This window comes from Catharus ustulatus, chromosome 24 (assembly GCF_009819885.2).
Source record: "Catharus ustulatus isolate bCatUst1 chromosome 24, bCatUst1.pri.v2, whole genome shotgun sequence".
Classification (NCBI taxonomy): Eukaryota; Metazoa; Chordata; class Aves; order Passeriformes; family Turdidae; genus Catharus; species Catharus ustulatus.
Genome location: NC_046244.1, coordinates 4926560 through 4949902, shown reverse-complemented (window position 1 = coordinate 4949902; position 23343 = coordinate 4926560). Strand labels below are relative to the sequence as shown.

The following is a 23343-nucleotide window of genomic DNA, read 5'->3' as shown; positions in this document are numbered from 1 at the left end:
TGGAGGTGACCGTGGGCAGGGGGTGTCTGTTGGTCCTGGAGTGGCCACAGGGGACCTGAACACGAGCAGTGGTTGCCCAGGATGAGCAGTGGCTGCCCAAGGATGAGCAGTGATTGCCCAAGGATGAGCAGTGGTTGCCCAGGATGAGCAGTGGTTGCCCAGGATGAGCAGTGGTTGCCCAGGATGAGCAGTGATTGCCCAAGGATGAGCAGTGATGGCCAAGGATCAGCAGTGATTGCCCAGGATGAGCAGTGATGGCCAAGGATGAGCAGTGGCTGCCCAAGGATGAGCAGTGGTTGCCCAGGATGAGCAGTGATTGCCGGGGATGAGCAGTGGTTGCCCAGGATGAGCAGTGATGGCCAAGGATGAGCAGTGATGGCCCAGGATGAGCAGTGATTGCCCAGAATGAGCAGTGATGGCCCAGGATGAGCAGTGATTGCCCAGGGTGAGCAGTGGTTGCCCAGGATGAGCAGTGATTGCCCAGGATGAGCAGTGGTTGCCCAGGATGAGCAGTGATGGACAAGGATTAGCAGTGGTTGCCCAAGGATGAGCAGTGGTTGCCCAGGATCAGCAGTGGTTGCCCAGGATGAGCAGTGGTTGCCCAAGGATCAGCAGTGATTGCCCAGGATGAGCAGTGGTTGCCCAAGGATCAGCAGTGATTGCCCAGGATGAGCAGTGATTGCCCAGGATGAGCAGTGGTTGCCCAAGGATCACCAGTGGTTGCCCAGGATGAGCAGTGATGGCTCAGGATGAGCAGTGGTTGCCCAAGGATGAGCAGTGGTTGCCCAGGATGAGCAGTGATGGCCAAGGATGAGCAGTGATGGCCAAGGATGAACAGCGATTGCCCAGGATGAACAGCGATTGCCCAGGATGAGCAGTGGTTGCCCAGGGATGAGCAGTGATTGCCCAGGATGAGCAGTGATGGCCAAGGATGAGCAGTGATTGCCCAAGATGAGCAGTGATTGCCCAGGATGAGCAGTGATGGCCAAGGATGAGCAGTGATTGCCCAAGATGAGCAGTGATTGCCCAGGATGAGCAGTGATTGCCCAGGATGAGCAGTGGTTGCCCAGGATGAGCAGTGGTTGCCCAGGATGAGCAGTGATTGCCCAGGATGAGCAGTGGTTGCCCAGGATGAGCAGTGATTGCCCAGGGTGAGCAGTGCCCGGGTGACCGAGGGCAATGACCAGCAACACGAGGCTTTGTGAGGGGGGTGTCAGTGTGACAGGGTGTCTGTGAGCCCATAATCAGCCTTGCAGGTGATGGTTTTTTGGTTTTTATTCAGAAATGTTCAGTCTTCACCCACTGCCCCTCTCCTTACCTTGGCAAGTCGCTGTTCCCGGGGGAATCCCAGAGCCCCTCCCGACCCCCAGGCGATCCCCAGGAGAGATGATGTGGTCACTTGGCTGAATGCAAACCCAAACCCGCTCAGCCCACCAATCCAACGATGGGGAGAACCTCCCTGATCTGCGCTGAGCATTCTTTGCTGGATGTCCCATCCCTGGAAGCGTCCAAGGCCAGGTTGGACGGGCTTTGGAGCAACCTGGGCTAGTGAAAAGTGTCCCCACCTATGGCAGGGGTGGAAGGAGGTGATCTTTATGCTCCCCTCCGACCCAAACCCTTCCCTGATTCTGTGATTGATTAAAGCCCAGCGGTGCTGCCGGGTGGCCGCCGCTGCTGCAGCCCCCACACCCAATTTACCCCGGCGTCCCTTCGGCACTGGTGACCAGCTTTAATTCCCTGGCACGCTTGGCTGAGCACTCCCCACCCCCTTGCAACTGCCTCCTATTCCAGGAAGGAGCGCAGGAGCTTTTGCCTCACTTTTCACACAGCTTTCAGCAGCTCCAATGTCATTGCCTTGGCGACCGGGACGCTACTCCAGTGTAGTGCAGTAAATAACGTAGATCCTCAATCCCAGGCCACTCCTGTCTGCGGGAGACCTCCGGGGGAACTCAAAACGCAGGTAGGAGGGGGAAAAAAAACTACAAAAGGTGAGTGTGAGTTTCTCACACGACCCTCTCCCGAGGATGTTTGCGACCGCTTTGCTTCGTGGGTTTGTGACACATTATTAAAGTGTCTTGGAAAGTTTGCTCCCAAGTGCTTTAACTCTGGAGTGAAAGCACTTTTTTGAATGGGAGAAGCAACGGAGGGGCTGGATCCCGGTGGGCTGCCAAGGAGGGAGGGGGAGCAGTGGTCTGATCCTCCTGTCCCATCACTAACTGCAGTCAGTGATGCAGCCAGAGAGGATTTCTGCCCAACCTGCCTCCTCCTCGGAAAGAAAATTGTTAATAAGCTGCTGGACCCCGCGGGGGGGTTCTGAGATTCAAAGTGTGCTGCAGGAAAGCTCTCTCACTCTCCATTGCTTTTACAAACTTCATTTTGCAGGTGGGAATTTAACAGCCCGGGATAAATGAATGGTAGCACAGGGCAGCGTTGGTACCGTGGGACTGGAAGGATTTTTAGAAATCCTTGGAAATGAAATTTCTTTTGGAAATGAAGTTTTTTGCGGTGGGCTGGATGAGTCTGATGGGTCTCGTTGTGCGGAGGAGGGAAGGTCCGGGGTCAGCTCCCAAGTCATGGAGCAGCTCCGTGTGAGAGGTGGAAACAGTTCTCAGAAGTGCTGCTGTCCCAGAGAGTCCTTGGGAATTAGTCACAGCCCTGTTACATGGAGTTTGTGCATTTATCTCCCTTTAAGGTGGCTGCAAAACTCTGTCATGTTTCATTCTGGGCTGTTGGAGTGGAGGGATAGCAGTGAATCACCAAGTATAAATACTGAGCTTTTCTGGGGCTGAACCTGAGCCCTAGAGTTAATAGTGAGGTCAAAGATGCTCCTTCCAGAGAGAGCAGAAACTCAGAGGGCAGGCAGTGATCCCAGCAAGGCTGACAGTGCACTCCACCATCCTCACTGTGATGAAAAAAGTTGAGTTTGTGATCATTCTAATAATTTATTCAGGCTCTGTGGTCACAAAACATGAGTGAAGCAAGGTTGGATAGATGGAGGTAAATCTGCTCTGCTTCTCCAGGAGTTGTTCTCCCACATTGGGGTGGCTGTGGGGATCTTGGTCCGTGCTTTTCCTTCTCCCTCCGTCTCTGGGGCTGGGATTTCCACAGCACCATGGAAACTGAGTACGTGGAGCTTTTCCATACTAATCTTTGGAAATTATTCCAGCGGCCGTTCCCAGGGAAGCTCCATGGGCAGAAGGACCCGGGGCGGGTCCCGCATCCCGGGGTGGCAGCCGGGTCCCGCGGGGAGCAGAGGTGGGGATGGCTGTTGGCAGCTCTGGGGATCGCTGTTCTCAGCTCTGGGGATCGCTGTTGGCAGCTCTGGGGATCGCTGTTCTCAGCTCTGGGGATCGCTGTTGGCAGCTCTGGGGATCGCTGTTCTCAGCTCTGGGGATCGCTGTTCTCAGCTCTGGGGATCGCTGTTCTCAGCTCTCTCTGCCCACTGCCGGCTCTTTCCCCGTGTGCAGCCTCCCTGCAATGCCCTGACTTGCAACAGAGGGAAGCAGCAATCCAGGGAGCGCTGGAGCCGGCAGCTCTCCCAGGGAATGCAGGCAAGCCTGGATCCCAGCACCAACCCCATGGTTTGCACATTTTGGTCTTTTTCCCCTTAGAAAGCTGCAATAAATCCAGTGCAGGTCCTCATGGCTGTGCCAGCCATGCCAAGCATCCCCCACTGCCTCCCTGCCACATCGAGGTGGAAGGGATGGAGAATTCCTTGCTGCACCTTTCCCTGGGTGAGGACATCTCCACTTTAATAAGTAGTTTGGGGTCTCTAGAGGTGATAATCCTGCTGGTGGAGTCTGGCTGGAGAACTCTTGCTGGAAGAAGTCAGGATGAAACCCCAGATCTTCCCTGTGGTGTGGGGAGCTGGTGACAGCAGGGAGCTGACACAGTCAGGGCAGAGGCAGAACAGGCTCGAAATTGGGGAGCTGGAAGGGGCAGGGAGCTGAGCTGGGCTGTGGCAGGTCCTGAACTCAGCCCCAGGTGCCATTTGCTCAGCCTTGGGCACGGGAATTGCGTCCAAGCCATTCCAGAGCAATGCAGAATTTGGCTCTAAGGCTCTTCCCAATTTACCTTTAATTTTGATGTTGCACAAAGCTCCCACTGCTTCCTCCAGGGTGGCTTTTCCTCCTGCTGGACCTCACCATCACAGTGCTTTCCCACCTTCCCAAATGTGAATTCCCTGGCACAGAGCTCTAAATGGCCCCTCCTTTCAGAGGGAATTAGATCAGCACCAGACAAATTTTGGGGAACCCTATTTGTAGGTAAATTGGTTGGTAAATTCTTTCCCAACCCAGGTGCTTGGTGCCAGGCTGTCACTCTTGCTGCAGAGGTGCTTTCCCAGGATGAGCAGGGTTCAGGGAGGCAGGGATGTGCTTTAACAGCACCCAGCACCCAGCTTCCCTTTGCACCCCTCAGTTCAGAGCCCAAACATGAGAAGACGCTGGCCTGGCTTTGCAAACCCAGGTCGTGCTTTGAAAGAGTGAAAGGGAACTTCCAAAACACCCTTAAAATAGTCAGATTTCTTTCCTTTTGAAAATGAGAGCAGCCACGTGGTTAGAGCTGGTGTCACCCCTGATGACCACACAGCCGGGGCGGTGCAGAGGTGCTTTCTCCTCTAGAGGAAAAGGCCTGACTACTTCCTGAAGCTGCTCTGGGCCAGAAGAAGCAGCATGGAAGAAGGGTAAGGCCGCCAGCAACCCTGTTCTGTCGCCTGCATGTGTTCTAGGCTTTTCTTCCTCTCAAAGCTGCCTGTAGGTTCTTTCATTTCTCTGTGAGTCACACGTGGGATGAGGAGGGACGGGAGGACACCAGACTGCATGTTAGCTGTTCCTGACATGGGATCAGTGGGGAATGAGCCCTCCTGTGCCCTCCTGAGCCCTCCTGTGCCCTCCTGTGCCCTCCTGTGCCGTGGGAATTCCTCCAGGCGGGGTGGCTGCGGATGCTGTGTTTTGTAGAAAGCAGCTCACGGGATTTACTGACGGGGAAAGCTTCCCTGCTTTCATTTTAACTCCCTCCCCTGCAGCTGCTTGGTCCCCAGCTGAGTCAGAGGGCCCCAAGGAACCCTTGAGCATCCCTCACTCTGAGAGCAGCTGCCCTCCACTCAGTGCAGCTCGCACAGAACAGCACAGAAGGGGCAGGAAGTGTCGGGTTTTCACTATGAGATGTCGCAGCTGAGATGCAATGCTAACACCAGCATGGGGAAAAGGGGCAGCCAGATGTGCCTGGGGGTGTATCCGTGTCAGCCAGGGCAGGGAAGAGGCCCTGCAGCGTGCAGGGAGAGGGTAAGGGAGGAGGAAGATGGATCCCATAGGGGATGGCAGCACGAGGCTCAAGATGGCTCCGTGACACCTCCAGCTCCGGCTGCTGGCTCTGAGAGGCTCTGGGCACACAGGGACAGCTGGGCTGGGCTGGGCTGCTTTCCTCCCGTGCCTGAGAGAGGCCAGGAATCCTTGTGCAGGGGCGAGGGGAACGGGCTGGACCGAGCATGGCTCTGGTTATGGACTCTGCAGCAGCATCCAGGAGATTTTGGCTGAATTCATTCTGCTGAGCTTGGGTCATCCCTGCCTGCTGCCCTGGCCTGCTCTGCTGGGAGTGTGGGCATTGTCCCCCACGATGGGCCATGGGGGTGTCCAGTCCTGTGTGACCCCCACAATGGGCCCTGGGGGTCTCTGGTTCTCTGTGTCCCCATGATAGCTCTGAGGATCTGTGGTCCTGAGTGTCCCCCACGATGGTTCTGGGGTCCCTGACCTGTGTGTCCCCTACCACGGGCTCTGGGGCTCTCTGGTCCCTGCTGTGCTGCTGGGAGTGAGTTGGGATTGAGGGATTCCTGCCCTTGGGCAGCTGCTTTGCTGGAGTGAGATGGCACAGCCTGGCACAGCTCAGCCCAGCACAGCACAGCACAGCTCAGCACAGCCCAGCCCAGCCCAGCACAGCTCAGCACAGCCCAGCAGGCTGGCAGTGCTAACCCTGCTGTTTCCCTTTCCCCCAGAGTGATTTACCCCCTGTCTGACTCCCCGATTGTGAAGATGTCCCAGCCGTCCCCAGCTGATGAAGGCACCACCTTCGAGCACCTCTGGAGCACGCTGTAAGTGGGGTGGGATCATTCCCCATGGGGGGTGTTCAGAGGCAGCAGTGGCTCTTTGACAGAGACAGATTTCCTTTTGCATCCTCTGCTTTCCACAGACACATTTTCCCACCTGTCAGATTTTGCTCCCTGGTTTCAGACCCTCTACTCAGGGCATTCCATTTGCCAAACAACATGGCACTGTCTGTCTCATGGGTAGCTCCTTCCTGGCTGCAGTGAGGGCAGTGTCAGGGCCAGAGCAGAGCTCCCCTCAAGTTGGGACCCTTAATTCCAAAATTAAACATCTTTCAGCCCCACCAAGATGTTTGCAAACCTTCTGGCCTTTGGGCCTCATGATCTAATCCAGCAAGGGAGAAAGACTGTTCTTCATTTATTCTTCCTTGTTCCTCTCAAGTAAAGACATCCCAAGGTGGCAGATATGCTGGAGTAGCTGGGTGGATGCAAAATTTCCTACATCTCTGCCGGGTAAAGCCTGCTCTGCCATGTGGAAATAAAAGCAGGGGAAGGAAGGAGGTGGAGGAAGTTAGGAAAGGGACAACAAGGTTTGAGGGGACTTGGGGTGGGGGGGTGGTGGCACAGGCTGTGTTGGAGATGACTGTGCCCTCACCTTCTCCTCAGGGAGCCAGACAGCACCTACTTCGACCTCCCTCCGGCCACCAGCAGCAATGAGGTCTCCAACCGCACCGAGGTGACGATGGACGTGTTCCAGCTGAGAGGCATGGGTGACTCGGTGATGGTGAGTGTGCTCGGACAGCAGGGATGGGCACCTGAATGATCTGATTTCTGACTTGATTTCCCTGCAGGGATGGGCTGGGGGCGCTGGGGGAGGCACTGGGGTGTTTGCTGGTTCATAAACCAGCCCTGATGGTGAGGCACTGCTGCAGGGTCTGTAACTAAATGCACAAAGCTCAGTAAAACCGTGGTTATTTATTGTTGGATAACACCAGTGCAGGCAGCAGCGGGGCTCAGAGCTCTGGGGGAGCACCGGGACAGCAGCACTCTGTAATTCACTGTGGGACAAACGGTGTAGAGAAAATCCATTTGTGAGCTGTGGAGGGGCTCTGCTCCCACCGCAGCCCCAGGTCCGTGCCTGGGACAAAGTCTTGGAAAAGCATCGCGGGCGTGAGAGACATCCCGGCCGCTTGTGCATGTTCAGTGGAGCCCGGGAGCATCCCTGAGGCTGCCCTGGCTGCACCTCCCTGCGGGGAGCCGCTGTTTCCCTCCAGAAAATCGCTGTTTCCCTCCAGAAAATCGCAGTTTCCCTCCAGAAAGCCGCCGTTTCCCTCTCCGACAGCTTGCCTCCCCTCCCCCAGCCCCTTTTCCCTCGCTTTCCGCTCCCTTTCCCTCCCTTCCCGGCCTTTCACAGCGGGCAGGGGCTGGGCAGAGCGCTGCTAATTGGGGCTGTGCCCCTCGCTGAGCGAGCCCTCGCCTTTCCCCTCGCTCCTGCTGCCACCAAAGCCGAGCCCGGCGGGGCCGGAGCAGCCTGGGGTGCGCGATAAGAAGCGCTCTGGATGCCAGCAGCCTCAGGGAAAGGCAGGAGAGGGGAGAGGCTGTGGAGGGACCACTCATTTCGTGATGATTCCTGCTGTTCTTGGTGCCAGAGTGGTGCTGATGCTCGGTGGTGGCGAGCAGATCACCCAAATGCTCTGTCAGGCATCTATCCCTAAATATTCCTTTCTGTCCTTCTAGATATCCATCCATCCATCCATCCATCCATCCATCCATCCATCCATCCATCCATCCATCCATCCATCCATCCATCCATCCATCCAGAGACAGCTCCACATCTCCCACACACTGAGCTCTCAGAATCCCTGCCCTGTTGCTCAGTGGGCACCTCAGTGTGCTGCTCACAGGTGCCAGCCCAGCAGATCTCCAGCCCCGTGTGGCTGGAAGAAGCTTTTGGGAGAGGGATGAGGGCAGCTCTGGTGGTGGAGCTGGACCCCTGCTCTCCCTGCAGTGGGAATGGTTGGTATCGCCCAGTCCATCACTGGGCAAGCTGGGGCCTGCCCTGTGCTTTAATGAATAGTCATGAGGGACAGAAGGGGTGGGCCCCGTTTTGTTGTTGGATGCAGCGAGTTGACAGAACTAAGGGAGATGAAAAAAGCAAAAAAGCCAACAGACGGCGGCACACGGGCGGCCAGCGCAGCATCCCTGGCGCTGCCCCGCTCCCTCACTCCTTCCTCCCACCCTCCTCCCCACCCCTCCGCCGCCCCGACCCCATGACTCCCGTGCCAGGAGGCTGCCCCGTGCTCCGCGAACCCCGAGACAACTAAAATGCTCTACATCAGCGACCCGATGCAGCATTACACCACGGTAGGTGCTGCTTGCTATCGTGGGGTTTGCGTTGATGCTCTTCTCAAATTATCCTCCACTTTTGGGGCACCTGCTCGGGATGCTGCAGGGATTGTCCCAGTGCGTGCCTGTCCCCATCCTGCAGCTGCAGGGAGGACAGGGCTGGTCCAGCCCTGCTCATGAGCCGTGTTGGATGCTGCAGGATGCTGCAGCCTTGGGTACCAGGCACTGCTCCTCTTGCTTTGGTGTGATTTGAGCCTCAGGTGCTGGGGTGCAGGGTTCCTCACCTGTGTGTGCACTGGTGGGACGGGTGTCAGACAGAGCATCCATCCAAGGAACACCTGGAGGTGCTGGACACCACCAACACCTCTCTGTCATCCACTGGGGACCTCCCCAGGCAGGCTTCCTTTCCCTGGTGGAAATCCCTGGGAGGGTAGAGCAGGTGAATCTGTACCTGTGCTGCAGGTAACACATTTCCAGCCCTGTCCTCAAGCACTGAGGTTGTTTCTTTAGGGAAAAGGGGTTTGTGTCTGTCCCTGGCATTTGGAACAGTCCAGCACAGGCACACAGGGAGCTGGAGGTAGAAGGAAATCTCTTCATTCCTGGTTTTACCTTGAGTGTGTTGGTACCAAGCCCGTGTGTGCCATTGTTGGGGCTGTTCCATGGGAGGTCGTTGCTGCAGTTGTGTGAGTAATTATCCCTGTGTGTGTATGTACATATTTACACACACACACAAACACTCCTGCCCTCAATTCTTCTTTTAGGGGAATGTTTCCACAATTTAATCAATTTTGCACGACAAGGCTGTTGTTTTGCCCACACTCTCGACTCTGGGTCTCTCTGCCAGCAGATTCCCAAAGCCTGGGCATTCAGGATGCTGCCTCTTGCTTTGTGCTAAGGCAGCCCAGCTCGGGGCAGGTGAAGGAGATACCCTGGGTCTCATGTCTGGCCATTCTGCCTGAGGGAAGGTTTTCTCCCACACAGAGTTTGGGATGCTCTGTTCTCTGGTGGGTCCCATTCACTCACCCATTTACAGCCACAGGCTTCAGCCATGAACGCTCCTGTCTCTCAGCATGGGAGCAGAACAGCTCAGTCCTGACACTCCTGGATCAGCTGTGCTGTGAGCAGCCCCATCCTGCAGCAATCCCTTTTCCCTTGCTGCTGTTCTGGCTGATCCCTCAGCTTTGCCTGGGCCACCTCGCTGGTCCCTGCAGCAGCTGCATTTCCCAGTTGGATGGAAAGAGCTTTCCTAACGTGCCTGTTTTGCCAGAGTTTCTCATAAGTTTTTCTCCAGGTGAAGCCTGGATTAAGGAAAGCTTGGCTTGTCTTTGGCTGGGCTATTTATAGAGCGGTGAGGAGGAATAGAGGGATTTAGGCACATATTTTAGGGGAGAAAATGGCTGGATGCATAAAAGCAAGCCAGATCTTGTTCAGCATTCCTCCAGTTAGTCACAGGCTCCAACGACCTTGTGAGAGATGCAGGCAACAGGAGAACTTCCCTGGAGAAGGATGATTGCCTTTAAACCATTCCACATCGAAGAGGGTTGGGTGAGGTTGGGATCCCAAGTTAAAACACGTCTCCTGATTCCTGAGCCGTGAGCCTCGCAGCTCTTTGGAGAAGGCTGAGCCTGCTGGCTGTGCCCACGGCTGCTTCCTCAGCTCTTGGCTTCCCAGAGCTGCCCCAGTGGGTGCTGGGGACGGGGACAGTCCCTGCCAGGCACTGAGGGCAGGTGAGGGGGGCTGTGTCCCTGCTCCAATGCAGGGAGCCAGGGTGACACACAGCAGTGCACCATGTGGTCACCAGCACTGCCACTGCCTCTGGGGCTGCAGGGTCAGAGCAGCCCGTGAGCAGTTTGGGAATTGCAGATTTCTGGGGGGAAAAACCATCCCGCTTGCTCTGAGAAACAGTTGTGTTGGAGTCTGATTTTCTAATGAAATGCTAAGGTCGCTTTAGCTGCACAGCTCTTGGGAATGTCGCTGTGCTTGGGCTGTGCCTGCATTACTGCCAGCTCTTTTGGAAGAATCTGACAGTAATTGGTCAGAAGAGGAATAAGAAAAAAATTGTAAAAAGTCATGATTTGGTCCAGCGGGTCTGGAATAAGAGTCAGGACCCGTCTAAGTGGGTCCACTTGCCCCATGCCCTTCCTGCAGTGCTCTGCATGGCAGCCACGTGCTTTGTAGGTTTGAGGTTTTCCCCAAATTAGAGCTGCATCAGGCGCTGGGAGTAAACATCCCGCTGGGAAAACCAGCTGCAAACCACTGCTCGGGGCTGGCTGGCTCGGGGAATCACACCCGGGAGTGAGTGTGGGTGTGGGTGTGTGTCCGTGACCAGTGAATACACGAGGGACAGGTTGGAAAAGAGGTTGGAAAAGAGGACGAGCTCTCGGTATCGCTGTCGCGATGGAGCGATGTCATCGCCAGGGACTGCTGCTCACCTTGGCAGGGTGGCTTCACCGAGCTGTGACATTCTGGCTCTGGAAGGGACAGAGGAGAGAAGAGCCCTGCCTGCAGCAGGGACATGTCCCACACCTGAGCAAACCCCACAACATCCCTGCCCTCTCCCCACTGTCAGAAGCGAGGTTTTCCCCAGGCAGGTGCGCTAGAAATCCGGGATTGTGGCACCTCGGTGCCTCCGGCGAGGATGGAGCAGCTCGAGGGGGGATTTAGGCACACGGAGTTCATCCCCCACACAAGTGGTGACCTGTCGAGCCACCCAGACCAGCTCTTTTGGCTCCCCTCCCGCACGCTGGCCCTTTAAGGAGGCTGTAACAGGACACCCCAGCCCTGGAGAAAGGTGGCTGAGGTTTCCCTGTCTCTAAACTGGCTGGTGTTTTCTTTTTTCCCTCCTCCCCTTTTCCCTTCCTCCAGTCCCAGTTCAATTTGCTGAACAACAGCATGGATCAGAGCATCGGCAGCAGAGCAGCCTCCACCAGCCCCTACAGCTCCGAGCACACCTCCAATGTCCCAACTCATTCTCCCTACTCGCAGCCCAGCTCTACCTTCGACGCCATGTCCCCGGCTCCTGTCATCCCCTCCAACACCGACTACCCCGGTCCCCACCACTTCGAGGTGACCTTCCAGCAATCCAGCACCGCCAAGTCAGCCACCTGGACAGTAAGTTGAATTCTTCTACCTGGGATGGATGGGGAGATGCTCGGCACTGCCGGGCGCGTCCTCCCCGCCAGCCCCAACGCTGGGGAGGCTCACACGGAATGCAACCACCACTGATGGGGACTTCACCGGCACAGGTGGTGGCCCTGGGAAGCCAAGCGTGCTGGAAACATCAGTGCCTGCTTTCCGGGGGGTTTGTCCCGCAGGGGTGTGAAGCACAGCGGATGGGATGTCACTTCTCTCGCCGCAATTCCCTAAATTGTGGGTAAATCTCCTCCGAAAAGAAATGTCCTGCGGAGGTTCCTGCCGTGTTCTCACGGTGCTTCCCGGCGTGTTTGCCAGCGGGTGCTGTCAGAGACGAGCCCGTGGGTGAGAGGGACCTTTGCTCGTATCCCCCAGCACCGTTCCCAGCTGTGCTGTAAATGCCTGCTTGTCATTTACAGTCCTTCTCCATCCCATATGAGAGGAGTAACTTAATCCCTACAGGTCACAGCAACTAACAGAGCGGGTTTTTAGGCGCAGGAGGGTTTGATGCACAGAGGGATGGCTGCACAGCTCCTGCAGTCTGCTCGGGAGCCGGGATGCAGGTTTGGTCCTGCTGCCCGGCACAGGAGAGCTCTGCGAGCAGGGACCCAGGCGCTGGGCAGAGCGATGGGGGCTGCTTTGCTTTTTGTGGCAAAAGGTCCTAAATCCGCATCCCTGCTGCTTGGCTCAGGAGAACCAGCGCTTGTGCCAGTGCCACAAGTGGTAATCCTGCAGAGGGTACCTGTGGAGAGCAGCTCCCCACGCTTGAGCCGGGCGGGTTTTCTCCTCCGGGAAGCCCTGGCAGAGCAGGAAGGTTGGGATGGGATGACTGACACCCCGTAGGAGCAGCACAGTTTCCTCCAGAGCTGCGGTTTGACACTGTCATGGAACGGGCAGAGCAGCCCAGGGATATTTAAGCTCAGGGTGTGATAATGACCTTTGTTTGCGGAAGGTGACGTGTTTAATTGCCAAGACAGTCCTTCCTGCGGGAGCCAGAACGCATCCTCGGATGCTGTGGAGCAGGGACACGGCGGGCAGCGCCCGGAGGGATGCTCCGGCTGTCCTGGGGAGGGGACGGCTCCGGCAGCGGGGAAGCTGTGTCCTGCCGAAGCAGCAGCGAGCCGGCAGCGATCGGGAGTTTGAACACAGCCGAATTCCCGGCTGGGACAGTCCCGCAGCTTCCCCGCGGCCGGTGGCTGCTGCTTGACACGGAGCGGGGACTTGGGACAGCGCCGTGGTGTTAAACACGGCTTAACTTAAACACGGGCTTAACTCCCCGCTCGTTCCGCTGCCTTTCCTGGCGGGATGTTGCTCAGGGATGCATTTCATCAGGAATAAAGCGGAGGTCCTCGGGCACGATGTGATTCCAGCCCACTCCTGTCGCTGCTGGGGGATAACTCCGGTCAGTCACAGGTAAAGCTGCGCAGGGAAGGGCAGGAATTCCCGTGCTGCCAAAGCGTCCGAATGGAAACCGAAACACGGCACTGCAGGGATCTTGTCCCGGCACGTAGGGATGGGGGCCAGGACGTGTCCCATGCTCGCTGTCCCCAGCTGGGAGTGCCGGGGGATGGCTTTGGGGTGGAGCAGAGCAGAGCAGCAGGGCTCCTGAAAGCCATCCCATTCCCCTGGGATCTTTCCACGGTTCTAACGAAAGGGAGCTCAGGCTGTCTCGCATCACCCTATGCTGATTGTGCTCCTGTATTTATGTCCCAGGATAGGGGAGTTTTTCCCAAGCCTTTGTCGGAGTTCAGGGCAGGCAGTGCCACTCTATGCCCTCCCAGCCTTGGGGGAGCAGCTGCACCCGGGAGCTGCTCAGAGAACACATTTATTCCAGGGGTGGCTGGGAGCATCTGTGGAGAATGCACCCACCAGCTGGGGCTGGGAGCCACGGCTGCACGGAGGGGTCCTGAGTGAGGATTTGAATGCCTGGAGGGGTTTTAACACTTGGGAAAGACATTCAGGGGTGTGTGTCCCTCTGAGCCATGATGCTGGGGTGTCTGCATCCCCCAGAGCAGCCTCACCTGCACTGCAGCTGAGCCTTGTGGACAGCAGCACTGGGCTGGCAGCACCTGGCACCCTGGAGAGCACAGAGGATGTTTCATTTGAGGCAGTGATTCCTGCAGGATTGCCAAGGCGGCTGCAAAGTGTCCGGCTTGCCAAGGTGCCACACCAGGAATGGTCCTGCTGTGGTGACAGCTGGTGTCACTCTGTGTCCTCCTGGTGTCACTCTGTGTCCTCCTGGTGTCCTCCTGGCTGTCACAGGCATGGTCAGTGCTGGAAGATGAGGCCATTGCCTTGCTCCCACTCACTGTGAGCTCTGCAGTGCCACTGCCACACCTGTGAGTTCGTCCTGGTTTAGTGGGATAAGGAGCTCAGGAAAACAAATGTGTTCTGTGTTAGTGAACTCCCAAATAACGCTGTGTGGGACACTGTGAGCCTCCACAGGAGCTGGGAATACACACATGAGATGAGGAAAAGCCATTGGGAAATGCAGGCACTTGGGAAGGGAAGGTAAATGTCTGCTCAGGAGGGCTGGGGACAGAAAGGGACATCTGCCACACCAAGCACAGCAGCACCAGCCATGCTGGCTCTGCAGGACACGTGTGGTTTGGGGCAGCACTTGGGAAGAACCAACCCTGGGGAAGCCTGTGGCTTTAGGATATGCTGAGTATTGCTGCACCCAATAATTTATGGATGGTTGATGAATTTCCACCAAGCACTGACCACAAGTTCAGCAGAGCCAATGTGCTGTGAAGCATTTTGGAGCAGCGAGGCGTCCACTGCACTGGAAGGAGCCTCAGCTGAAGGTCTCTTGCAATCTGGGGTTGAGTCATGGAGGATCTGGCCACAGAGGAAAGGACAGCTGCTGAGCAGGCAGTGCCAAAACAAATGGTTTGTGTGAATCATCTTGTCAAAAGACTTGGCATCATCTTTTGATATGATCACAAGCTTTGGTTGATGGGAGCATGTAGGCCAATGGCCTCCTGGTTTTGAAGGGTTTTGACTTGAATCCCTGGGAAATGTGGCATTGCCATTGTCCCTCAGTTAGGAGAGGGGGCTCCTAAGGACCAGGTGAGCTGGCCCCTCTGGAGTGCTGGACAAGTCCTTGCTCTGCAGGGCTGGGCAAAGTGTCCCCAAGCCCTGCTCCTGTCCACACTTCAAACCCTCTGTTGACAAAACAGACATGGTTTGGGAGGGAGATGTTAAGAAATTGAACAGTTTGGAACAGATGCCTTGTAGAGCAATATCAGAGAAATGTTCTGCATGGAAGTTACCCCCAAGAAGAGCAAGGGGGCTCAGTCGTGGTGTCCCAGGAGATGGTCCCTGATAGCAGCCAGCTCTTTAATGTAATAGCAAAAGACCTAATGAGATCCAGCACTTGGAGGCTGAAGCCAGGCAAATTCAGACTAGAAACAAGGAGGAATATTTTTAATTTTTTTTTTTTAGCAGTGAGGATAATTAACCATAGGAATCAAAGAATGTGGTGGATTCTCCCAACTCCTGAAGGATTCAAATGAGGAGTCTGCATATCTCTCCAGAGATAAGAGGTGCTTTAGCAGACAGCCTTGACTCAAAGCAGGAGGAGGAGGAGGAAGGGGTCTGAGGGTAGCAGTGTGGGCAATGGGACCACACCATCATCAGCTGCTCTCTCTTGCTGCAAAATGCTGTTTCTCTAATTTTAGAAAAGAGGTGAATGGAGAAGGGTGAAGCCTTGGGACTGACATTACCCAGCTCTGTCCTGGCACAGGGACTCTGGGCAGTGGTGGGTGACACTCCGGACAGAGCCACTCCAGCCCATGCTGCAGAAACCCTCCAAGGCTGCCACCACCTCCCTTTTCATTTTTAATGGCCTTCTTATCACAGACACCAACGACCAGATGCCGAAAATAAGGTTTTCCCTGCGGGTTGGAAGCCCCCCTCTGGCAGCTGCTCCGGCGGGGCGGGCTGAGCCCCGGGAGCTGCGGCAAGGCAAGACGGGGCACGCCGGCAACCTGCCCGGCAACCTGCCCGGCCACCGGGGCCACCGGGGCCACCGGGGCCACCGCGGCTCCGCTGCCCGGAGCTGCCCGGACACGCTGCAGCCGCAGCGATCGCGGCGCTTTTCTCGCAGCCCCACGGCAGCCAGCTGGTAACTGGCGGATAATTAGGATTTTTCTCAAGTCGGGTTTGCTCCCTCCCCGCCGGACGCTGCCGCATGTGCCAGGGATGCTGAGGTGTTAATGGGGTCTTTGGCCTCCCGCGGGAGCGCAGGGGGTGGGGGAGCTGCCTGCGCTCACACGGAGCCGGGGGGAGATGGACAAACCCCCGAGCAGGCGGGCAGGGATGTCTCTGAGAGTCTGAACCACACCCAGGGTCTTGTTGGTGTTTTGGGGAGCAAACAGCCTGCGAGGGGAAGGATGGACAGCCGAGGAGAGGTGCTGCTGCTCTGTTCTGCAGTCAGCACAGAGAGCCAGACTGCATCCCATGCTCGGCCAGTGGGAGATGGCAGCGTGGAACTGGTTCCACTTGCTTGGTAGATCTTGCAGCTGGAGAGCTGAAATGCTTTCTCTGGTCCTGACTGAATGAGGAGGGTGGCAGTGATTGGTGTGCTGGGAGGCAGGTTGTCCCTTGCTGGTCACTGCTTTTTGGGATAGAGGTAGATATAAAGACGAGGGGAAATTCTTCAGGAGCATCTCTGTACCAAGAACCCCCTCTGCAAACTCTGGCACCTTCCCATTTCCCAGGGAGGTTGCTGTCCAACATGATTTGGGCTGCTCACAGCTGAGGACACCCTGAGAAGCTGTGCAGATGAGCGTGGATATTCTGGCATGCCACAAGTAGGAAAGCAACCTCAGCACCAGCCTGCTCTAGAGCCCATCGAAGCCAGCCCACTGGAGGCTTTCCACCAGCTCTCTCAGGGTGTGGATGAGGCTCCAGGAGCTCCAGACACAATGGAATTAAGAAAAAAGGCAAAGGAATTCGGTGTGTGATGTTCCAACACGATCCCGCTATCAGCTCCACTATCTCGAACGTGTCTGGTATGCACAGGTCAAGGGAATGGCTTCCTGGCAGTGCTGCTCCATCGGGAAGGCAAAGCTCCCTGGCAGGAGAGGTGGGAGAGGGTTGGGAGCCCTGATCTCCGGTGCATGGGAGGGGAGAAGGATGCTGGTGTGCCCTTGGCAAACCCACTCACTGCCCGTGCCCACTGCAGGCAGCAGCTGAGAGGGAGCAGAGGAGCAGCCCCTCCTGCATGGCACAGCCCTCCTGGGATGCTCCAGAGCCGGTGGTTTCCCCCTAAATCCTGCTCTTGCTGTGCTGGTTTTCACATTTCCTTCCCAGCAGCAATTCCCAAGGCTAACTCAGCCTCCTCTTCCCTTCCCTCTCCTCCCTGCGTCCTTGGCAGTGTGTGGTAACCTCCTTGCTGGATTTGTGGCTTCATTTTCTGGGTGGGAGGGAGCTCTGGGCTGGGTTGGGCAGGGGATCTGAGTGTCCACCACACAGAGGGAGTCAGACCCACAAGAAGAGATTAAACCCCCAGAGTGCCAGCGTTGGATCAGCAGTGAGTGAGAGAGATCCCAGCTGGAAGTTATTTTAAGGATGTGCTCGCTGGGGAAGGCTGGGAGGGGAGTCCTTTGGGGGCGAACCAAGGAATTTTAATTAGCAGTAATGGAATGCTAATTAAGGTAGAAGAACTTCCCTGTGCTGCACTGCTGTGGGGCCAAGACCTCAGTGGTCTGTAGGGCTGGGAGACCTGTGGGGGACGGAGATCCCCTGCAGCTGATGATGACTGGGGTGATCAGGGGGCTCTGCTGAGTGCCTTGAGATGCCCTGTCCTGTCCTGGGCACAGCTGGTGGTGGCTTGGTGTCACTGCCATGGTGCTGGGACCACAGGCACATAGAGATGAGTGTTGGGGCATTCCTTGTGGCCATCCCCCAAATCCATTGCTGCTGTGGTGCAGAGACTGGAGGCACAGGGAGGTGGGTGTTGGGACATCCCTTATGACCATCACCCCAATCCATCATTATTGTGGTGCAGGGACTGGAGGCACAGGGAGGTGGGTGTTGGGTCATCCCTTATGACCATCACCCCAACCCATCACCACTGTGAAGCAGGGACTGGAGGCACAGGGAGGTGGGTGTTGGGACATCCCTTATGACCATCATCTCCATCTATAATTTTTATGGTGTAGGAACTGGAGGCACAGGGAGGTAGGTGTTGGGACATTCTTTATGGCCATCACCCCAATTCATCACCACTGTGAAGCAGGGAGTGGAGACATGGGGAAATGTGTGTTGGGTCATCCCTTATGGCCATCACCCCAATCCATCATTATTGTGGTGCAGGGGATGGAGATATGGGGAAATGGGTGTTGGGGCATTTCTTATGGCCATCACCCCTATCTATAATTTTTATGGTGTAGGAACTGGAGGTACAGGGAGGTGGGTGTTGGGACATCCTTTACGGCCATCACCCCAATCCATCATTATTGTGGTGCAGGAGATGGAGATATGGGGAAATGGGTGTTGGGGCATCGCTTATGGCCATCATCCTCATCTATCATTATTGTGGTGCAGAGACTGGAGGCACAAGGAGGTGAATGTTGTGACATCCCTTATGGCCATCACCCTCATCTATAGTTTTTGTGGTGCAGAGACTGGAGGCACAAGGAGGTGAATGTTGTGACATCCCTTATGGCCATCACCCTCATCTATAGTTTTTGTGGTGCAGAGACTGGAGGCACAAGGAGGTGAATGTTGTGACATCCCTTATGGCCATCACCCTCATCTATAGTTTTTGTGGTGCAGAGACTGGAGGCACAGGGAGGTGGGTGTTGTGATATCTCTTATGGCCATCACCCCAACCCATCACTACTGGAGGCACAGAGTACCAGGGTACCTCTTGCAGCCATCCCCAGGGCAATATGCCCCACTGTGTGCTGGACAGGAACCTCAGGCCCCGCTGGACACTCCCCTCTCCTCTCCACCAGTCATTCTCAAACCTGGCTCGTAGTAAATGAGCAACAAAGTAGCTAGGGGAGGAATTTCCAGCTCAGTGAGGAGTTTACGGGCCGGTGATTAAAAAATGGTTATTAAAAAAAAATTAGACGGAGAGAAAAAAAATTAGCTGTGCCGCCGGCACGTCTTCCAGGATCTGTCGTAACAGATTCGTCCGAGCCGGTTAACGGTATTTGCGGTTTGCAAGATGCTACATGTCTGGGGAAGATGACAGACACGTTATTATCACCTCTCGCCTGCGATCTGCCCCAACCTGTCCCAGGATGCAGCTCCGCAGCTGCTTGCCGGGGAGTGCAAGGAAATTAGCAGCCGGAGGCAGCGCTTTTCTTCTCTCTGCCTTGCCAGGCCAGTGGCTTTATTGGGGATCCATTGACTGCAGTCCTGGACACGTCTTGAGTAAAGCTAATGAGAAGCCTGGAATGTAGGAGAAGAGGAGGAGGAGGAGGTGGCTGCTAGGGAGGAGTGGGGGAGGATTTGTGGAAAAAGCAATTGTTGAGCAAATCATTTCCTTCTAGAGGGAAAGGAGGCCTTGGCTGCGCCTTCCCCAACAGGCAAGTCTAGACGCTTAGGTGTCAACAGTTGAAGATAAATAAGATTTTATCAGCTCCAAATCTGTCAGGACACATCCTCCTAGCGGTTCTGCTGCCCAGGGATGGCCAGGCAAGATGGACTTCACCAGGAGGTCTTTCCAGGCATAGGATCCAGGTTATTTTTTGTCTGAGGCTGTCAGCATCCATGGGGAAATCCACCTCTACCTGCCCATTTCCAGCATGGGGAGGTGGAGCTGTCCCCTGGTCCTATCCCAGGGTGGGCACTCCACATCAACACTGCATCCATGAGCCACTGGGGGCATTCACTCAGTGAAATCCTCTCGTGTCCAGAACATTTCCTTGGGGCAGCAGCACCAGAATAACCATGGTGTAACCCCACAGTGGTGAGTGGGACCATGGGGTGACTGGTTTATGTCCTGTTCCATCTGGCAGTGGTGCAGCATCATCTCACCCAAGAAGCAGCTGCATTTCAAACACATCCAAATACCCTTTGTGGTACCAAGTTCTTGGGGAAACAGAGCTTAGAGCTGATAGACTGCTAGGAGTTAAATAATCTGGCTTTTCCCTTTTTTGGCTTATTGCTAGTGCTCTGGACAAACAGCAGGGAAGGGACAGGGACAGAGCTGGCATCATGTATCAGCCCAGAAGTCAAGGATGACACTGAAAGCTGTAGGAAATCCCAGAGGAACAGAGGTTCTGTGTGTTTCCATAGGCTCCAGGGAGACTGTCAGTGCTGCTGCTGCTCTGTGCTGCTTCAAGCAACCCAGCACCCACAATCCATTTGTGTTCCTCAAACACATGGTGACACCCAATGACAGATATTCTCCAATGTTTCCCAGGAGCAGAGATGACCTGAGTCCTGATGTAACCGTGGAGATAGACACCAGTGGTCCCCAGGCCAGAGCAGGGTGTGCAGACACAGGCAGAACATAGCCTGAGTTCTTTGTAGGTGTGAAAGAAATCTTGGACATGCCAGGAATGGGTTCAGGTGCCCCAAAATGTTGTTCCTATGCCCAGCAGCAAACTGGCCACAGCTCAAGTGACCTGAGCTTTGGCTGTGACACAGCTGCCACATGTGGCCAGTCCTGAGGGGTCAGTTTGTCTAAACACTGCAGAATGGGGAGAATGTGGGTGAACAGACTGAGGCTCCCCCAGTGCAGGTGGCAGAGACACAGCCATGGCACACAGAGGGCTGAAGCACTGATGTGGCAGCGCTGATCTGTGATTAAATCCCAGCATTTTGATCTCTGTTTTCTGCTCTGCCGCTGCCTCATCACACTTGAGCAGCACATGGTGCTGTGCAGGATATGGCTGTGCTGGGAGGGCCTCAGGTGATGCAGAGATGTGCATGGGGCAGATAATTATCAAATATAGATAATGGAGGAGAAGTGTCTACCCAGGCACACTGCACAGTGCAGGTTTGCTGTCCCTTACAGAGAGGGTGCATTGCCAAGCTGGGGATGCAGCACAGCTGGGGATGCAGAACCTCCTGGGATCCCAAAAACACAATGCTGGTTGTCCTGGTGGCCACAAGCAGCCTGGGTCTGTGGGACCAGGAGCGCTCAGCCCTGGCTGTGGCTGGGGATGCAGCACAGGATGGCTCCACAAGGAGAGGAACCAGGAGCCTGGCCGCCCAGGGCACAGCCTGGACTTTTCTTGCCCAGAATTATCAGCAGGGAGTTCCTTAAAAGAATAGTTTGTTATTGTGGAGGGATCTTTGAAGGCGATCCCAGAGCTGTTGGGACACGATAAGGTTATCAGCAGAGGCAAGTCTGCACGGAGCGGCCGCCTTCCCCCTGCAGGGCATCGCTCTGCTATTTAACAGAGATTTATCCATGTCATAACATGGTATAATGAGAGAATTTGTTACCAAAGAACTTGCCATAATGCACCTCTGCTCTTCCAGAGCAGTTATAGTTCCCAGGCATGTTGAGGGCTGCCCGGGAATGTCTACATGAAAAGATCCTTTGACAGGAGTTGTCAGTATTTTAACACCTGGCAAGGAAGAGCCCCCTCCAAATAACCCTTGTTTTGCCATGGTGGCTCCTCTAAACCCCATCGTGGTGGGTGAGTGGGTCCCGTGGGCTGCAGCCACACGGGAGTTTCCAGCCAGGCAGAGTGGAGTCACCACATCGGGAGTGGAGCCCACGCTTCCATTTCAGGTCTGATCCCTGAGAATCCCTGCTGGGGATGCAGGATCACACCCAGGAAGCCAAGCTGGCCATGGAGTCAAGGTGTAGTCAGCATCATCCGGTATGAGTGCAAAATTTGGGGATTTCAGTAGGTGTTTCTGAGCTTCCTCTCCTGTTGGGTGAGTCCAAGTGGTTACAAAAATAAGGATTAATTCTTGTTGTCAGGTTCCAGTGCATGTTACACCTCCCAGTCACCACCCTCCAGTGACCACAGCATCTTCTTGCTCCCTGCTGCTGGCCACCACGAGTTCAGTGCTGGAGGAGCTGCAGGAGCTGCTGCTGTTCTGCCCTTTATGTCTTCTCAGAACTCCCCCAGAGACCACCTAAATGACACAAACCTGGAAATGGTTTCTCTTGTTTACCCTGTCCCAGTCCTGGCAGTGGGAGCGCCTTGCTCAGCCAGGGCAGCGAGACTGGGACACACAAATCCTTCCTGCCTGATCCACAGCTGCACTGGGACACGCTCATGGCAGGAAAAGTGGGGACTGAGCCATCACTGCCAGCCCCTGAACACCCTCCAGCTCTGTGCTGAGCCCCCTTTTTGGGCAGCCCCAGCTCAGGAATCACCCAGCACAGGGAGAGCAGAGCCTCCCTCAGCACAGCTGCATTTGGATGGCTCAGGACAAGCTTTAACATCCCCACAGAGGCTCTGCACGGTGGTATTTTTTTGGCACCGGGCTCTGTGTTGTGGGGATGAGATAAAATACCTGGAGCAGGAACATGCCCTGCCATGCAGGGACGGGCTGCTCCGAGCACAGGGGTGGGCTGGTGTATAGCAAACACATTCCTTGCGAGGTGGAAAACAGCATGGCACGGCTGAGGTGGAAGGGAATTGCACATCCCCACACCTGGGCAGTTCCTGGAAGGTGAAGGACAGGCTCTCCTTCCCCAGCCCTGCTCTGGAGGGGCTCATGCTGCAGATCCTGGGGCTTCCCCCATCCAAGGGCCTGGTGAGAGAAGTTTGTCACCAAGCAAACCCCACTGTGCCCTCACGGGGAGGAATTTGGTGGCCACACACCATTTTCTACTCAGGAGTGACTGCTGGCACTGCCTCCAGCTGCCACAGAGCATCCTCCTCCCACAGCCAGCCCGGGCACTGATCCCCTCATATCCCCACCCCATCCCCTCCTTGAACAGTGCTGCTGCAAAGGACTGAGTCAGGATCAGGACAAACCCATCCGTGTCAGAACTAAACTCCCAAACCCTGCCTAATCAGCTGTGACACTGCTAATGGCACCAAGCACGATTTCCTCAGGCTGTGGTGTGTCACTGCTCCCAACCCTTGGTCAGGAGCTGTGTGAGAACAGACTTGGGAATGTTTCCAAAACGGGCTGAGTGATACACGAATGAGAGTTTTGCTGATTTTCAGTGAGAGTCCCTGTGTGTCAGTGCAGTGGTGCCCTGCTCTGCCAGAGTATCTGGGAAACCCTTCCCTGCCCTGGTTTACATGGAAAGCAGATACCACACAGTGTGGTGAAATTGGTTAGATTTCCAGGGGAAAGGGAAGAGAAGGAAGGCCTGCCTTCACAGATCAGCAGAAGCTGAGGTCAGCCAGGGGAGCACCCTCCACCCCAGCAGTGATGCTGACCCCAGGGTGTCTCCTCTTTTCCAGTACTCCCCGCTGCTGAAGAAGCTCTACTGTCAGATCGCCAAGACATGCCCCATCCAGATCAAGGTGTCCACCTCACCTCCCCCAGGCACCATCATCCGGGCCATGCCTGTCTACAAGAAGGCAGAGCACGTCACTGAGGTGGTGAAACGCTGCCCCAACCACGAGCTCGGCCGGGACTTCAATGATGGTGAGGGCTCCGAGCTGTGCCCAGCTCCTGGGGGTGTCCCTGGTGTCACAGCCCTCCTGTGTGCCAGCATGAGCACCATGGCTCTGACTGGAGGTTTGCCTTGCAGGCCAGTCAGCCCCTGCCAGCCACCTCATCCGTGTGGAAGGGAACAACCTGTCGCAGTACGTGGATGACCCGGTGACGGGGCGGCAGAGCGTGATGGTGCCCTACGAGCCCCCGCAGGTACCCGGCTGCTCAGGGTGGGGAGAAGGAGCAGCCCCTGCCTCCTGCTTGGCCCAGTGTCCCCC

At 55.8% G+C, this 23343-nt stretch overlaps 1 protein-coding gene across 4 annotated transcripts in view; it reads left to right on the top strand.

Moving 5' to 3' along the window:
* The first annotated feature begins 1876 nt into the window (after window positions 1–1876).
* The window catches only part of TP73 (tumor protein p73), a 28155-nt gene continuing 6688 nt past the window's right edge, over window positions 1877–23343 (top strand). For 2 of the 4 annotated variants that reach the window (XM_033079295.2, XM_033079297.2), the window contains exons 1-6: window positions 1877–1960; window positions 5993–6088; window positions 6707–6824; window positions 11252–11497; window positions 22870–23056; window positions 23163–23278. In XM_033079295.2, the coding sequence (XP_032935186.1) occupies window positions 6030–6088; window positions 6707–6824; window positions 11252–11497; window positions 22870–23056; window positions 23163–23278 (726 nt within the window). In that variant the 5' untranslated portion in view covers window positions 1877–1960; window positions 5993–6029. Of the gene's footprint in view, window positions 1961–5992; window positions 6089–6706; window positions 6825–8304; window positions 8405–11251; window positions 11498–22869; window positions 23057–23162; window positions 23279–23343 lie in introns of those variants that run through there. The other 2 variants (XM_033079299.2, XM_033079296.2) reach the window with 1 other exon arrangement.